The 17,524-nt window shown below is 43.0% G+C and overlaps 2 protein-coding genes across 4 annotated transcripts in view; one reads left to right on the top strand and one right to left on the bottom strand.

The window, feature by feature from the left end:
• galt (galactose-1-phosphate uridylyltransferase) overlaps positions 1–5,533 on the bottom strand; it is a 32,235-nt gene extending 26,702 nt beyond the window's left edge. Inside the window, exons 1-3 of one of the 3 annotated variants that reach the window (XM_008117864.3) lie at positions 5,249–5,533; positions 1,789–1,958; positions 129–204 (exon numbers count right to left, since the gene is read on the bottom strand). In XM_008117864.3, the coding sequence (XP_008116071.2) occupies positions 129–204; positions 1,789–1,958; positions 5,249–5,510 (508 nt within the window). In that variant the 5' untranslated portion in view covers positions 5,511–5,533. Of the gene's footprint in view, positions 1–128; positions 205–1,788; positions 1,959–5,008 lie in introns of all 3 variants that reach the window. The other 2 variants (XM_062972633.1, XM_062972632.1) reach the window with 2 other exon arrangements.
• Positions 5,534–5,642: 109 nt separating this feature from the next.
• sigmar1 (sigma non-opioid intracellular receptor 1) lies at positions 5,643–16,457 on the top strand. Its single transcript, XM_003225501.4, has 4 exons — positions 5,643–5,805; positions 11,555–11,755; positions 12,399–12,491; positions 13,581–16,457. Exons 1-4 carry the CDS (start codon positions 5,643–5,645, stop codon positions 13,805–13,807), a joined length of 684 nt encoding a protein of 227 aa, XP_003225549.1. The 3' UTR covers positions 13,808–16,457.
• The last annotated feature ends 1,067 nt before the right edge of the window (positions 16,458–17,524 follow it).

The following is a 17,524-nucleotide window of genomic DNA, read 5'->3' on the forward strand; positions in this document are numbered from 1 at the left end:
CCTCATAAAACATCAAAGGACTTGATGTTTTATGCTAAAGAACATTGAACCATGGCTATTAAAGATGGGGTGAAACTGAATTAATTCTATAGTGTAGAGGCCTTCAAAGTGAAGGAAAAAATTCTTACCTGGCTCCGGGGCATCTGGCTGCAATGCGGGGAAGTCATTGTCAAACACAAACGTACTCTCATAGTCAGGATTCACCTGCATGAGACAAGAGAAAAATATCATTTATGCCCCTGGTAGCTATATTTCAAGACTCAGGATGCATCTACACTGTAGAATTAATGCAGTTCAATACCACTTTAACTGCCATATCCCTGCACATTTGTGGTTTTGAATAAATTTTGTCAAGAAAAATACCATAAGTTTGTAGTCAGTGCACCAGAAAATCGTGGTTTCCTAGAGCTGGAAGAGACCCCAAGGGCAATCCAGCCCAATCCCCTTCTGCCAGGCGCAAAGGCACTATCCAAGCCCTCCCTACGGATGACCATCCAGCCTCTGCTTAAAAACCTCCAGAAAAGGAGACCCCCCCCCCCCCCCGACACACACACACACACAGCATATTCCTCAGACGAAGAGCTCTTACCCACAAATGTTCTTCCTAACGTTCAGGTAAAATCTTTTTTGTGCAATTTTGAGCCCACTGCTCTATTATGCCCTTGAGCAGCCAAAAATAAGCTTTCAATGGGACCTCCTTTCCCATATGTAAACATGGCTCTCATGTCCTCTTCTCTCAGCCTTCTTTGTACCAAGCTAAACATTCCTCGCTTCCAAAGCCAACCATCAAAGGACTTACTTTCCAAACCTTTGATCATTTTGGTCACTCTTCTCTGAACACCTTCCAGCTTGTCCATACCCATATCTTGAATTGTGTTGCCCAAAAATGGACACAGGATTATTTCAGGTGAGGTCTGGTCAAAGCAGAAGAGAGAGTGACTATGTCTTCCCTCAATCTGGATACTAGACTCCTCTTGATGCAGCCTAGAATTGCATTGGCCTTTTTAGTTGCTGCATCACACTGTTGACTTTGTCGCAGCTATCAAACTGGGGTTCCAAACATTCTGTCCCTTCTGCGGAAGCTGCACCCTTTGTCCAAGGAGAAAAACCCAAAACAAACTGTCTTTTAGCAAATAAATATTTATATGAAAGTATATACAAACACAACAGTCCTTGGCTTTTATCAGCTGCTTTCAAACGGCGAAACAAAATGTTCTTATCTTCAAGCTTTCAAACTCCAACCTTTCAAACTCTCTGGTTTCCAGACTCTCCGTCTTCAAACTCTCTTCAGCTCCACTCCAACAGCTCTCCATTCCCAACATCATCATCATCCTCATCAACATCGTCATCATCATCCACATCTCAGTCTCTATTAATGGCACTCAATCTTTAGCAGGTGGCTTAATTGCTGTTGGTCATATATTGATAGGACATGATTCTTACAAACACTTATCCATTTTCACATAAGAAATGACCTAAATAATATAAAACTCTGACAGACTTGTGGTCTCTTAAGGCTCCTAAATCCATTTCACAAGGACTGTTTTCAAGCCTAGTGTCTCCCAACTAAGATCTGTACATATTTCATGTTCTTCTGCCTAAGTGTGGTACTATACATCTCTCCATTGAAATTCATTGTTAATTTTGGCCAGTCAACTCTCTGATCTTTGAAGACTCTTTTGGATCCTTCTCTTAACCTCTGAGGTATTAGCTATCCCATCTGAAATTATGGTAAATCTGTCTCACTGAAAACAGATTAAAGAGCATTTTTAAGATTCAAAAGGTTACCTTGCCATTGGCCCTTTGTGCCCCTGGGCAAAGGGGGTTGGCCGGGTCATGACGGGGGACGTCATCCTGGGTCGGCTCCTCCACTTGCCCTTGCCAGGGCCGCCGCATGCGATGAGCGGAGACCAGCACCCAGTCATCGCGCAGTGGGTTGTAGCGTAGGTGCTGGTGCTCTGTGCCAAAGCCAGGCCATCAAAAGAGGTAAAGAAAGAGAAGTGTCACCCCAATCTCTTCAAAGGTGCAGCTTTAGAGACACGATCAGCAAAATAACCAGGTTTCCGGACTGAATGGCTGTGTTCCAGCAGCATTTTCTCCTGACATCCTAGAGAAACATACTCCAGTGACTCTGGCCATGAAAGCCATCGATAACCAACCATTTCTTGCTCTCAGAACAAAAGCTTAATTTGGGGGGGAGGGGGGAGACTCAAAATAAAGTAGAAAAAAAACAAATGGAGGGACATTGGCATGAACCTACAGGCAAAGCTCAGACATACTAGGCATTGTAGTAAACACCGAGTCCAACTAGAATTATTACTATCAGTAATAGTATTTCAAATGGAGGAAGAGGCATCGTCAGATGGGAATGACTTTAAAGTGGTGTCAATCTGCATTCATTCAACAGGACAGGGCTCATCAAACTGTTTAAACAGAGGACCAGTTCATGATCCATCTGTGTGTTTGGGGGAGGACTACACTTTGTTGCTGTTGTTGTGTGCCTTCAAGCCTTTTCAGGCTCAGTGAGACCCTAAGACAAACCTCCCAGTTTTCCTGCCAAAATTCATTCCAAGGAGATGCCTTTGTCTGAAACTGAGGGAGTCTGACTCGGCTAAAATCACCCTATGGTACAGGTTCAAACCATCCCCACTTTCTGAATTCTGAATGTCTTCCCTCTTGTTTTCTTGTCTCTCTTTCTTACTTCTCTCCTTTCCCTCTTTGTTTCCTACCTACTTTTTTTCAGGCATCCGATAGGATGTTTGGAACCAGGTTTGAGCAAAGAGCAATCACTTCAGAGACAAGGGTTCAAATCCCCATGCACCAGGCTTAACCACAGTTTTAACTATGGCTTTTAAATCACATTCAGGTTTGTTGTGTTTCAATGTCTGTCTCAGGTATTCCAATATGTTTGTTTTAATATACAGTGATACCTTTACTGAAGAGTTTAATTTGTCCCATGAACAAGCTCTTAACTCAAAACATTCTTATCTCAAAGCAAATTTGTTTCGTGACTGAGTTCTTAACTCAAAGCTAAATTCCCATTGAAATGCTATTAATCCATTCCACCCCTGAGCCCCTCTTTTATTGTTATGTGTTTTTAAATTTTAAAAAAGTACTTTATAAATAACAAATCATGTATAAATGCAAATTTACATTGAATGATTGAAAAAAGAAAGATCAACTTTAAAATGGTAGAAGCACAAAGTGAAAAGGCAGAAGATAACAGATAACAAATAATGTTATCTTTACAGATAACAAATAATGTATAAATCCACATTCATGTGCAACAATATTTTTTTAAAGAAAAAAGAAAAGAAAGATCAACTTTAAAGTGGTGGCAGCACAAAGTTGTGACAAGGAAGCACAAAGCATAATGTGAAGAGGCAGAACCATCCGTATTGTACTGTAGCAACTTAATTATGTCACTCCTTTTAATGGGAAACCCCAGAACCTCCAGGGTCTATTTCCAATCAGACACTGAGAGGTGAGGAGATGAGAAATACAACACATTTATTTGAAAATAAGGCCTGTTGAGTATGCACAGGACGAAAGCACAGCACTGAGATGGAACTCCGGAGAGGCTTTTATATAGTTTCCATGTATGCATACACAGTTTCACACACTTTCCTTTTACATTCCTCTTTTCCTTTGTTCTTGTCCAACAATTACCACAATTCAGTAAGCAACTTCCCAGCAATTTCCTGATTACAGGTCATCCACTTTTATCAAGCCCTGTTTGAACTTTCTGGGTTCTGTTTGAACCCTCATTCTTCCTTCATTCCAGGCAGTTTTGTTTGAACTTCCTTCCTTCCATCTGAGGCTACTGCCTCCATCTGGTGTTTATTGCCTGGTCTCCCCCCCAACTCCCCTCTGCCCACCTGATGCGAAGCTCATTCCTGGCTTGGTATTTCCCAGGCCCTTCAGTTAATTTCTTTATATGACTAAAAGAGACTATTTATTAATAAAACCTTCTACTATTAATACTATTCATATTTATTAATCTTGACAGGAAGCTCTGGCGTGGGTTGGTCCATAAGGTAACGAAGAGTCGGAAGCGACTGAACGAATAAACAACAACAATCTTGTCAAGAATACTGACTCTAAGCTGGAATCATAGAATCATAGAGTTGGAAGACACCACATGGGCCATCTAGTCCAACCCCCTGCCATGCAGAAAAAGCACAATCAAAGTACAGTAGAGTCTCACTTAACCAACATAAACAGGCCGGCAGAACGTTGGATAAGTAAATGTGTTGGATAATAAGGAGGGATTAAGGAAAAGCCTATTAAACATCAAATTAGTTTATGCTTTTACAAATTAAGCACCAAAACATCATGTTATACAACAAATTTGACAGAAAAAGTAGTTCAATACACAGTAATGATATGTAGTAATTACTGTATTTACAAATTAAGCACCAAAACATCATGTTATACAACACATTTGACAGGAAAAGTAGTTCAATACACAGTAATGATATGTAGTAATTACTGTATTTACGAATTTAGCACCAAAATATCATGATGTATTGAAAATATTGACTACAAAAATGTGTTGGATAATCTAGAATAATAATAATAATAATTTTATTTTTATACCCCGCCCCATCTCCCTGAAGGGACTCGGGGCGGCTTACATGGGGCCTTGCCCGATAAAACAATCAAATATCAAAACACAGCAATAAAACAGTTATCCAATAAAAACATAAATTACAGAACGTTTGATAAGCAAGTGTTGGATAAGTGAGACTGTACTGTATCCCTGACAGATGGGCATCCAGCTTCTACTTAAAAGTTTCCAAGGAAGGAACTTCCACCGGACTCCCAGGCAGAGAGTTCCACCGCTGAACAGCTCTCCTTACGGTCAGGAAGTCCTTCTTAATGTTTAGCTGGAATCTCCTTTCCTGTCATATTTTTGTCTCTTGAATAAAACTAGATGGCTCTTGTGGTCTCTTCCAACCCTGTGATTCTATGAAGCCTTGCCCAGAAATCCCGGTGAGAGGTTCACCTTGAAGTCACACAACAACGCGGGCCAGGCCTACACCGTGGAATTGATGCAGTTCGACACCTCTAGTCTCTGCGACTCCATGCGATAGAATCCTGGGAGTTGTAGTTTCTCAAGGCCTTTGGCCTTCCCTGCCACAGGGAGGGTGCTGGAGCTTTAATAAATGGCAACTCCCTACTTCCTACCGCCCTCCTCGCTTCTTAAAAGGCCGGCTGTTCGGCTGCCTCAGGACGCTTCCCATACCGCTTGGATGAAACTTCGCCTCAGATGCCATCTTGCTCCTCTTGCTTCTCCTGCCGGGGAGCTCACGTGACCGATCCCATCCGCGATTGGTTGAAGGTGGTAGGTGACGTGGCACGGTTAAACCTCCGCCAATCAGACGCGCCGATTCAACTACGTCAGCGGGGTGGATGTAAGAGCCGCCCACAACCATTGGGCGATATAGTTGAGTGACGCAAACGAAAGCGAGGGAGGAGGGGAAGTGGCACGCGAACGGTGCCGCCATTGGCTGCTTTCGGTCTCGCGCCGAGAGCGGGAAAGGACCCGCGGCGGTGATTGGCTGTCCTTTGCTGCTGCTCTGGCGGCGGCCTAGTGGGCCCTCAGAGGCGCTGCTCGCGTGGCGCCCTCCGCGGCCAGGATGAGGGGCCTGCCGGGGCCGCGCTCCGTCCGAGTGGCCCTCGCCGTGGCCGCCGCCGCGCTCCTCATCCAGGTGCTGCGCAGCTGGGCCGCCGCCTCCAGCTCTGCCCGGCGCTTCGAGTTCGACCCGGAGGAGATCGCCCGCCTCGGGAAGCACCACGCCGGTGGGTAGGCCTCGCCCTGGCATTTAAAGCGGTACCAACACGCACTCGTTCCTCAGTGTAGTAGACGCAGACTCGATCCAGTTATTACAGTTGCCTTTATTCTCAGTGTAAAACAATCTTGAATATCATTGAGTCGCCATAAAGCTGCTAAATTGATCATTGAGGGTATCTGCATAGAAGTGGCCTGGCCTCTGTTGCCTGGAGGCATCCTCTGTTTGGGAGGTGTTCACTGGCCCTTGATTATACACTGGAACGATGTCCAGGATGGAAGGAAGAACCCTCGTCTGTTTGAAGCCAGTGTGGAGGTTGGATAGCATTGAGTAGCCACCAAGCTGCCAAGTTAATCAGTATCTGCATAGAGGTGGCCTGGCCTCTGTTGCCTGGAGCCACCCTCTGTTTGGGAGCTGACATTCTCCTGACGTTTCACTTACATCTGTATCTAATCAAAGGTCTATTGGCAGTTATTATTTATTCATTTGCTTCATTTCTATCCTGCCTTTCTCCCCCGAAGGGACTCAAGGCGAATTACAGATCTGACAAAAAAATCAGTGCTGATAAAACTTAACAGTAGCAGAGAAGGCTCGAGGTTTTGTAAAGCTACAGTCCCCATTACTCCATAGCGTTATACCAAGGCAAATAAAGTGAATTCATTCTGCAGCATAGATACACTGCAAGGTTTCTTTTCTATTGCTGAAAGCTGTAGTGTTCTAACACAATCTATATATATAAAAGAGTGATGGCATCAGGGCAGTGGACAAAACAACAAAACTACAGGCCCCCCAACCTCGAAATTTGACAACACAACCCATCATCCACGCCTCTAGGTTGATACAACAAAAAGAAAAGAAAAATAAAGTCCTAATTAGAGGGAGAGCAATAATTGTTTTTATCCAATTGCTGCCAGTTTAGAGGGCTAATCTCTGCCCACTTCGTTGCCTAGCAACCAAGGGACAGCCAGGTTTCAGTTAGGGGACAGGCAAATTTAGGCCTCACTTAGGCTTCTTCCACAGATTATCTAATTTGCACTGGATTATATGGCAGTGTAGACTCAAGGTCCTTCCACACAGCTATATAACCCATTTATAATCTTATATTATCTGCTTTGCACTGGATTATCTTGACTCCACACTGCCATATAATCCACTTCAGTGTGCATTTTATACAACTGTGAAGAAGGGGCCTCATATAATCCAGTTCTAAGCAGATAATATAAGATGATCAATATACAGTAGACTCTCACTTATCCAACATAAACAGGCCGGCAGGATAAGTAAATATATTGGATAAGAAGGGATTCAGGAAAAGCTGATTAAACATCAAATTAGGTAATCGTTATACAAATTAAGCACCAAAACATCATATTATACAACAAATTTGACAGAAAAGGTAGTTCCATGCGCAGTAATGCTATGTAGTAATTACAGTAGAGTCTCACTTATCCAACACTCGCTTATCTAACAATGTTTTCAATATATCGTGATATTTTGGTGCTAAATTCATAAATACAGTAATTACTACATAGCATTACTGCGTATTGAACTACTTTTTCTGCCAAATTTGTTGTCTAACATGATGTTTTGGTGTTTCATTTGTAAAATCATAACCTAATTTGATATTTAATAGGCTTTTCCTTAACGCCTCCTTATTATCCAACATATTCGGTTATCCAACATTTTGCCAGCCCACTTATGTTGGATAAGTGAGACTCTACTGTACTGTATTTACAAATTTACCAGTAAAATATCACAATGAATTTGAAACACTGACTACAAAAACATTGATTATGAAAAGGCAGACTGTGTTGGATAATCCAGAACATTGTATAAGCGAATGTTGGATAAGTGAGATTCTACTTTGATATGAAATAATTTCTAGGATAGAATAGTGCAGAACAATATAATCTCTAAAACCAGGACAGTAATAAAGAAATAAAAAAATAAAAAAGTAAATAAAACAAGGAAATTGGAAAGTCCACAAAGGAAACAATCAGGGCCAGCTAACACCTCCCAAGAAAGGATTCTTCCAGAAAGGAAGCTGAGAAGGCAGTGAAGCACTATGTATTACCAAAGTCATTATTATTACTATCATTACTATCCTTATTATTATTATTATTATTATTGTGTTGCGGTCAACCGTGAAAATGAATACAATCTGGCTCCAAGTATTCAAAAACACTAAAATCAGAATATATAAAAATTAATGTGGTATAATAAAACAGAACAATACAATCTCTAAAATCAGAACACTAAATAAAGAACAACACTCTGAAAATAGGGGAATTCCACACAGAAAACAATCAGGGCCAGCTAACACCTCCCAACAAAGGATTCCCATCATCAAAGTCTGGCCAATCCTTTGTTTTCTCAGGGCCACAGACAGTAGAAGCATATAAAATATCGCAAACAACACCACTCTGAAAACAAGGTAATTCCAGACAGGAAACAATCAGGGCCAGCTAACACCTCCCAACAAAAAAATCACTCAGGGAGGAAACAGCTAGGCTTTAAATCTGCAAGGCCATTACATCCTAATCATTTTTCCTAATTGCAGCATTCATACTTGCCTCCAACAGACAAAAAAACCAAAACAATCAGAAATATTGTATATTCACAACCTTTAGGAAATAATATCCCCTGATGGCACAGCATGTTAAAGCGCTGAGCTGCTGAACTTCTGGACCGAAAGGCCGCAGGTTTGAATTGGGGGAACTGACAGAGCCCCCACTGTTAGCCCCAGCTTCTGCCAACCCAGAAGTTCAAAAACATGTAAATGTGAGTGCATCAATAGGTACTGCTCCGGTGGGAAGGTAACGCCGCTCCATGCAGTCATCCCACATGACCTTGGAGGAGTCTACGGACAACGACGGCTCTTCGGCTTAGAAATGGAGATGAGCACCAACCCCCAGAATCATACATGACTGGGCTTAATGTCAGAGGAAAACGTTTACCCTTTACCTTAACTACCACCAATTCCTCAATACTTTATTTCCCATACCACCATTCTTCGCCACAGCAACGCGTGGCCGGGCACAGCTAGTTGTTACTAAAGAAGGAATTCTAAGCAATGTGCACCTTTTGGGGCCAAATTAAAAAGAGTGTGCTATTTGCTGCTGCACATTACATTCACCAGAAAAAAATGTTTTTGTTTCAGGGTTTTAAAAATTGAGGTGCACATCAGATTTGATGACGCATTAGACTCGAGTAAATACGGGTGGATTCAAATGGGACAGAGACTGTATTGGTTTCCATCACGGATCATCTCTGATGCCAGCTTGACCAGGGCGGGTCAGTGCTGCTTGTGTTATTGGATCTCACAGCAGCATTTGACACAGTCGATCACAATCTTCTGACCCACCGCCTTACCATTGCTGGAGTCAGGGGGACAGCTTTAAATTGGCTGGCCTCCTTTCTTCACAACCATGGACAGCGAGTGGAGAGGGGAGGCCTGGTCTCTGAGAGGTCCCCTCTACATTGTGGGGTTCCTCAGGGGGCCATTCTCTCCCCTCTGTTGTTTAACATCTATATGCGACCACTTGCTCAGCTGATCTGAGATTTCGGGCTCGAGTGTTATCAATAAGCTGACGACACTCAGCTTGTGTTAAAGATGGAAGGCCGACCGGATTCTGTACCTGACAATTTTCATCAGTGCCTCGAGTCCATTATTGGATGGTTGCGTTCCAGTAGGTTGAGGGTGAATCCAGCAAGACAGAGATCCTATGGCTGGGCCGACCGGGCAGCAGAGATATCCAGTTGCCAACCCTGGATGGCGAAGCGCTACGCCCGTCTTCACTAGTAAAGAGTCTGGGAGTCCTCTTGGACCCTTCATTGACGATGGAGGCCCAGGTCTCCACCGTTACCAAAATCGTCTTTTTTCATCCTCGGCAGGCTAGACGGCTAGCCCCCTATCTGTCCAGGGACAACCTGGCTACGGTGATCCAGGCTACGGTCATCTCGAGACTGGACTACTGTAATGCCCTTTACATTGGCCTTCCTGTGTCGGTGATCCGGAAGCTCAAATTGGTGCAAAATGCAGCCGCCCGGCTCCTTGCGGGAGTCCCGATGAGATGCCACATAATACCAATCTTATGGCAGCTGCACTGGTTACCAATTGAGCACCGGATCACTTTCAAAGTGATGGTGCTTACTTTTAAAGCCTTACATGGTCTAGGGCCGATGTACCTGAGGGACCACCTCACTCCCTACAAACCCCAGAGATCCCTCCGTTCTGAGGACCAAGACCTGTTGGAAGTCCCCAGTTTTAAGACCTTGCGTCTAACAGCAACTAGACACAGAGCCTTTTCAGTAGTGGTGCCATCTCTCTGGAACACTTTACCTCCTGAAGTTCGTGCCTTGCGGGACTTGTCGGCCTTCCGCAGGGCATGTAAGACACCTGTTTCGGCAGGCTTTTGAGTTTTGTTATTGATGTTTTAAAAGGTGCTTTGAGGATGTTTTTAAGATGTTTTTTTAAAGATGTTTTTAAGATGTTTTTACATTGTTGATTTTAGCCAGTTCTTGTAAGCCGCCCCAAGCCCTAGGGGAGTGGCGGCATATAAGTTTGAAAAATAAATAAATAAAAAATAAATAAATAGCAAGCCTTCCGTGTTAAGAGACATTGCATCGCTGGTGGTCTGCCAGTAAGGACAACCTACAGGATATGGGTCTCTTAATACATGTTTATTGAGACTTGCTTCTGTCAGTATTGAGAGAACTGATCTTATTGTATTCTGACAATTTTTTCAGGTTGTGAGGGAGGAGGTTGTACTAGAAAGTCCTGGTGAGCTCTTCCAACTGATCATTTTTGCAAATATGGCCATCACATTTGCAATTTTGCCTTTTTTTATTTCTTTGTGTCTTATATGTTTATGTTTATTTATTATGTGTCTTTCCTCTCATCTGTGAGATCCTTCATCATCTATGTTTGCCTTCCCTCACCAGTATCTAGTTAATGGTTTATTATATCTTGGCATCTTCCCTCTTCTATTTATTAATTATTTCTCAGCCTGTTCTGATTTATCACTCTTAGTTAATTATTAAACAGGCAGGTAAGAAAAAGAAAAGTCTCCCAGAGAAGAAAAGTATAGGCATCTAATTGTGCCAACGTTGTAAGCCGCCCTGAGTCCCTTCGGGTGAGAAGGGCGGGATATAAATATTGGAAATAAATAAAGTCTCCCAGAATGGCAAGCCAGAACACGGATGTACTCTCTAGGTCCCCAGTGTGACTCTACAGGCAATTTCCCCCACTCATTCAAGAGATTTTGAGAAAGAATACTTTCCTAGGAACCTCTGAGTTCTCTAATATGATTCTATGTTCCATTCCAATGAAAGTTGACCATAGAATTGTGCTGGAAGACCCTAGAGATGGCATGGACAAACTTTGGCCCTCCCTCCAGGTGTTTTGGACTTCAGCTCCCACAATTCCTAACAGCCTGCCAGGTGTTTGGGATTATGGGAGTTGAAGTCCAAAACAACTGGAAGGCCGAAGTTTGTCCGTGCCTGGTCTAGCCATCCCTAGAGAAGTGTTCTCTCAGGTTAAAAAATTGTTGGTTTTTTTTTTAATTCATGGTTTTTCACTTTCACAGGGATTCTGCAAATATAGGGTAGGTCAGCTGTAATGGTCTGTTAGACTACAGCAACCCATTGAGAGGGCCTTTAGCCACTGGGTTTTTAAAATACTTCCTAGCTTTTCTTACACTCCCAAAAATAGGAGGTTTGGGCACAAAACTTACCTTTAGCCATTTTATTGCCTTCAGGTTTGGACCACGAGCAAGCGTTTTCAAAGATCATTGTGGAACTGCGCAAGAAGCACCCTGGTCATATCCTGCCAGATGAGGACTTGCAGTGGGTCTTTGTCAATGCTGGGGGCTGGATGGGCTCCATGTGCCTGCTCCATGCTTCCTTCTCGGAGTACGTCCTGCTCTTTGGCACAGCAGTTGACTCTGGGGGACATTCAGGTAAGATGGGGCAAACTATTCCAAGAGAAAGAGGGAAGGTACAGTTTCTTTTCATAGGTCATCATTTGCCAAACTTGGAAGTGGATCAAGCTGAGCTAACATTTTGTCACTGCTGTTAATTGGGCAGGATTGCATAGTGCATGGGAATTGAACAAGACATCCTTTGTAATTGGGAACACGATTCCTGCCTTAAAAGGTGCTGTCTCCTCTTGTCGCACATTACCAAACAACGGAAATATCAGTCTACCCTATCATGGTCTGTAAAGGAGGAGAAAGGAAGCCTATATCACCGGCATGGGCAAACTTCAACCCTCCAGGTGTTTTTGACGTCAACTCTCGCAATTCTTAACAGCCGGTAGTGGGAGTTGAAGTCCAAAACACCTAGAAGAGGGCTGAGATTGTGTGAAATCTTATTTCTGGGATCCAAAGTTCTCTATATATTTTTTCATGTAGTCATAAAAAGTTTGATAGTTACAAAAAAAATCAAATTTATTGTCTTCAGTTTTTGGCACCGCCTTTTCCTCAGAAGTGTAATGGGAAAATTACAATCCTTAAGAGTAGGCATTTTTCACTATTGATTCACACTGAGTCCCAGGCCTTAACTGTTGACCCATTTTTTCTGATTCTGCGCCATCCCTTATAGGACGCTACTGGGCTGATATTCACGACACAGTCATCTCAGGGACCTTTCGGCAGTGGAAAGAGGGAACAACCAAAAGCGAGATCTACTACCCAGGTGAGTTTCTTTTTCACTGTTTGGAGCAGTTTCCAGATGTCATGAATACCTTTTGAACCTTAAAAATTGTTCTTTCATCTGCTTTCAGTGTGACAGGTTGCATTAGGCACTTTCAGAGAAAGAGGTAGACACAAAGACCCAAAACTGGTTTTATAGTAGCTATATGGATTACACAAACAAAGGAGAAACATTCACTCAGCCTGCATTCTTTCATCCATACTCACCACCTCCTGCATTCAGCCCATTTTTGGAAAGGAGATGACGGGTGCCTAGACCCTGCTTTTCCCTGCAGGTCTTGCACACTTTTCTGAGAAGAAAGTATCTCTTTATGTAGCAAATTTTCCTGTTGTTGTTGTTCTCTTGATTGATTGACTTGTTATTCAGGTAAGACTTGCCGAAACTCCCATCAATTCTAGATAGATGTTGTTTTTCTTCCTGTAAGGAGTCATTGTTTTGGGCTTAACTTAAATAATTATTGTCTCTGACCATATAAACATGTCCTGTTTACCCAAGAGTTTCAGGTCAGTTATGTCAGCAATTTAGCAGTTTTCCTCCATCTTTTCTTCACTGTCTTTGTTTCTCCATAATGTCATTTTAGACCACAATCTTCTTAGGGTGGTATCTTCAGCCTTGGCAAGCCTTAGAACTGAAAACCTGGCAGGTTTTTGAATAATTCCATTGGTACTCTGCCAACCTATGGCCCTAAAATATGCTGCACAAGATTCATCTATCCCTAAAAATGGATCATGTTAACCTGTTGGATAAATGATACCCATCCCCGTGATCGAAGACTGTAGTGACTGTCATTGATTGTTATTTTCGTTGTAAGGTTTAAATTGTTTAATAATGTGTTTATTATGTTGTTTATGTATGGTAGGCTATTTGTATTTTATTGTTGGAAACTGCTCTGAGTCCCTTTGGGGAGATAGAGCGGTATATAAATAAAGTTTTACTTACTTACTTACTAGTAGGCCCTGAGCCAGACCCCAGTCATATAATTTCATTCAATTAACATGTCACACAGAGGCAGAGGAGCAATGTAAAACTCTTAAGTGAGCTATTGAGTGTGTCCTCTGTCTGTCCATACAGGTGACACCATTGTCCATCACTCTGGAGAAGCCACCTCGGTTCAATGGAGCGCTGGCACATGGATGGTGGAGTACGGCCGCGGTTTCATCCCCTCCACACTCCCCTTTGCCCTGGCTGACACGGTTTTCAGCACTCAGGACTTCCTCACGCTTTTCTACACTGTACGGGTTTACATCAAGGCGCTGCTCTTGGAGGCCTACACCTACTTCAGCGACGGCGGCCAGTGAACCCTTGCTCCTCCACTTCCTTCCAGCTGTTCCTCTGGGAAGGGAAGGAGCGCCTCTCATCCCCACTCTCCTTGGCTGAGCCTTGTGGAAGAGGGCTTGGAGCAGCTCATGGCCTTGCCTCTGTCCACATCCACATGAGGCTGGAGGCATGGTAGAGATATTCCAGCAAATGAAAAAGAGGGTTAAAGGAGTGTGACATATAACCCTTGATCTATATATTTCTTAATACCAGAATGTCTTTCTCTCATGTATTTCTGTAAATCAGGCATGGGCAAGCTTTGGCCCTCCTTCCAGGTGTTTTGGACTTCAACTCCCACAATTCCTAACGCTGTTAGGAATTGTGGGAGTTGAAGTCCAAAACACCTGAAAGGAGGGCCAAAGTAAATAGATGTCTGCTGTAAATAGATGCCTGCTCTCTTTGCCATGCTCTGCGAAGTGATTATTGGGTACTTTGTGGAATTAGCATGACCGAGCATTCAGGGTATCTTGTGCTATACATAGGAGAAAGAGCAAAAGAACCATTCTCTTAACATGTTTACGTGGTCTTGATATGACGGAGCCTCCAAAGATGCAACCCACCAGGTTCTGATGATGCTTAGCTTTGGCATTTTCAGGTGGGCAGGTGCTTGATCTTCCCCCACCATACTGAAATGCATTGAGGTTGAGCGACAGCAGCAGAGCATGGAAAATCTAGTCCTTAAATTATATATTTGCACTACTGTGTCACACAGACAAATAGAGACTTCCTGCTAAATTCACTATAATTTCTGCCCCTCATTGGATCCCAGCTTCAGTTTTTTACGGTTATCTTAATATTTCTTGGATTATCAAATTCTACAGCACCCTGTGAAGGGGGAAACATTTGTTTCAATTATTTGTTTTCTGTTGACTTCTGTTGGGTTTATGTTCTGCAGGAGTGGCTTAGATTGTGTTTTTCTGAAAAATCATCCTGTTCTGCTTGTGGATAGTCAACAAGCCAGTCCTACTACATTTCTTGAGAAGCAGGTTTGATCCCTTTGACATGTTTCCCTGGCCCCTCACTGGATGGATCTATGCGGCTGAACCTAATCCGGTGTGGCGCATTAGTTCTCAGTTTGCATTGCTAACTTGGTTTACCTTGTACATTCTAGTAGTAAGTTAGAAATGCAAACCTAAGGCATCATTGATTAGAATGGACTTTCCTTCTGTCCCCTCACCCAATGGGTCTCACCTTTTCAGAAGACCTCATCCGTATTGAGAGCCACCATCCATTGCCTTAACTTAGAGCCTTACTCTGGTGGCCTCTTTAGCTATGCACGCATGCACTTATACCATATATGTGTATATGTATATATACCTCCTTGTGTTGATGTATCTGTCAGTATTCAGGTGGCAATTGTTCCCAAGGATGCCTTTTCAGTGAGCCCTTTGATTAGAGTAACACATGCACAGTTGGTCTAGAATGTGTTCCTTTTTGTTCTACAGTTCTTGATACAGTGGAGCTCAGATTCCAAATTATCTAACTTTTAGTTTGAAATTAAGGTGACAGGACCAAGTCCAGGGATGATTTGGAGGGAGTTGCAGATCTTCTTAAAGGGCTGAGAAGGTTTTATAGGTATACGGTAGCATTATTCTCCCTGCCTCTTTGACGCTACTGTTTTCTCAACAGAATCAAATCTTCCCTTCTTTTTTTGCCCCATCATGCCAGGGTTCCCCGGGAAGAAAACTTGTAGCTGAACAAGACAGCAAGAGTTTTGCCATTCCCCCAACTTTAAAGAAAAAGATCTTTCCTTCCACTGTTGTCAGGTGGACTGCAGTGTCTTGGTTCAGCTTCAAGGTACCAGCACCAGCCTTAGCAATATTGTAATTCCTATTCAGCAGGGAGCAGAATAGATGTGGGATATTTGTAACAACGATCCCCTGCTACTGTAGTCCTCATTTCCCTCCAGCAAAATCAAGCAGACTATGTGGCCCAAGGTGGTGATTTCTCTTTAGTGGATGTGTAGGGTGGCAGGTTGACTAATGTAAATGAAAACTTCTTAAGTTGTCTCCCAAGCAGGAGTTGTGTAAATGTGCCCTTAAGGATCTTCCTTTGTATCCTACAATAATGTAATTTCTCTGTAACAGGTAAGGGTGGGAAATCAGGTAGTCCTCCAGATGTTATAAGGCTGCAACTCCCAGTATTCCTCACAATTGCCTATCTTTACCAGGGCTGCTGAGAGTTGCGATCTAGACACATCTGAAGGATTAGTGCAAGGAAATTCATGCAGCTCATGAGCATATATTCTGGCACCGAAATGGACCCCTTTCTTCTTCCCCACCTTCCTCATTTGGGTCAATGTGTGTTGATGGATTGCAGAGAGTCAACTTGCTTGCAGTCTCCCTCTGCCCTGGCCTCTGCTAAGCCCCTCTTTGTGGAACAATCCCAAGGGCATGCATTAGCAGCATGCAAGAGGTGGCCAATCATTTACAGTCCCTTCTGTAGCCTTGTAGCTATCAGGCAGTCGTGTAGCATGTGTCCGGTTCCTGTCTTGATTGCTGCAAATGTGTCTTGAGCGCATATCAGATCTTGGTTGTTTGTTTGCCGACCATTGTTTGAGAGTCAGTCTGTGTGTATGATTGTCAGGGGGGGAAATACAACGGACCATGATTAAACTTGTCTTTGTGTGTCTTCGTTTGTTTCTCATTGATACCTGTAACACATTGGGTATTTGCCTTTTTAAAAAAAAAGATTTATTGGGTATCGAGTGAGCTGTTAAGTGGTTGAATTTCCACTTTCCATATCTTTGCACCCAAACACATTCTGGCCACATTTTATATCCCACCCCACCACTCTGGGGCATACATCCTTTACACTTGTGAGGGGAGGCCACCGTCTTCTCTGAAAGCAAACCAATAATGTTAGATGGGCAGGGGATTTGGCTCAGGCAGGGCCATGGTGTTCTCTGTGTAGATGAATGATAGGTGGGCTTGCACAGCGCTTCTGAAATCTTTTCAACTTGCAACTCCTTTTTGCCCAAGTCTATAAAAGAGGTATACAAATCAAACTGTTTTTAACATTGGATTATTGAATCCATGAATATGGAAGACCAACTGTACCACAGCAATGACAATTAGTACATGCCTAAGTCACAAGTACATAAAAACCAAACCCCTCAAGTAAAAAAAAAGCAGCCCTTAGTGTCTGCTGGGTTTGGTTCCACGACTCGCAGTAGACACCAAAACACATGGATGCTCATATCCTATGATATGCAAGGATGTAGTAAAACAATGTCCCTTATATAAAATGGCAAGGTCAAGGTTTGCCTAAGAGAGATGCGAATGGTTGAATTTTTAGATATAGCAGACCAATCCTATTGTCGATTAAGGTGCAATCCATAAATAAATTCACAAGCAGGTTTTGTTTTGTGGTATTGTGTGGTTTCCGAGCTGTATGGCCATGTTCTGGCAGCATTTTCTCCTGACATTTCACCTGAATTTGTGGCTTGCAGCTTCAGAGGATCTGCAAGCAAAATGTTAGGAGAAAATTCCAGGATGTAACCATACATCCTGGAAACCACACAACACCCCAGTGATTCTTGCTATGAAAGCCTTCAGCAATACAGGTTTTGTTTTTATGCTGTAACACAAAATGTCAGGGCTGTTTGTCTTCAGCCGCTGAATTTATCAGGCCTAGGAGCAGGAGTTGCTGTGCCCTTTGGACTCCCCCTGCCAGTCCGTTCTACAAACCAAGGTTTG

Source organism: Anolis carolinensis, chromosome 2 (assembly GCF_035594765.1).
Source record: "Anolis carolinensis isolate JA03-04 chromosome 2, rAnoCar3.1.pri, whole genome shotgun sequence".
NCBI lineage: Eukaryota > Metazoa > Chordata > Lepidosauria > Squamata > Dactyloidae > Anolis > Anolis carolinensis.

Bases quoted from the DNA above. Each gene is read 5' to 3' on its own strand.
- sigmar1 (XM_003225501.4), top strand. From the start codon at position 5,643: ATGAGGGGCCTGCCGGGGCCGCGCTCCGTCCGAGTGGCCCTCGCCGTG. The intron at 5,806-11,554 runs GTGGGTAGGCCT...TATTGCCTTCAG, and splicing joins CCTCGGGAAGCACCACGCCG to GTTTGGACCACGAGCAAGCG. The intron at 11,756-12,398 runs GTAAGATGGGGC...CATCCCTTATAG, and splicing joins TGACTCTGGGGGACATTCAG to GACGCTACTGGGCTGATATT.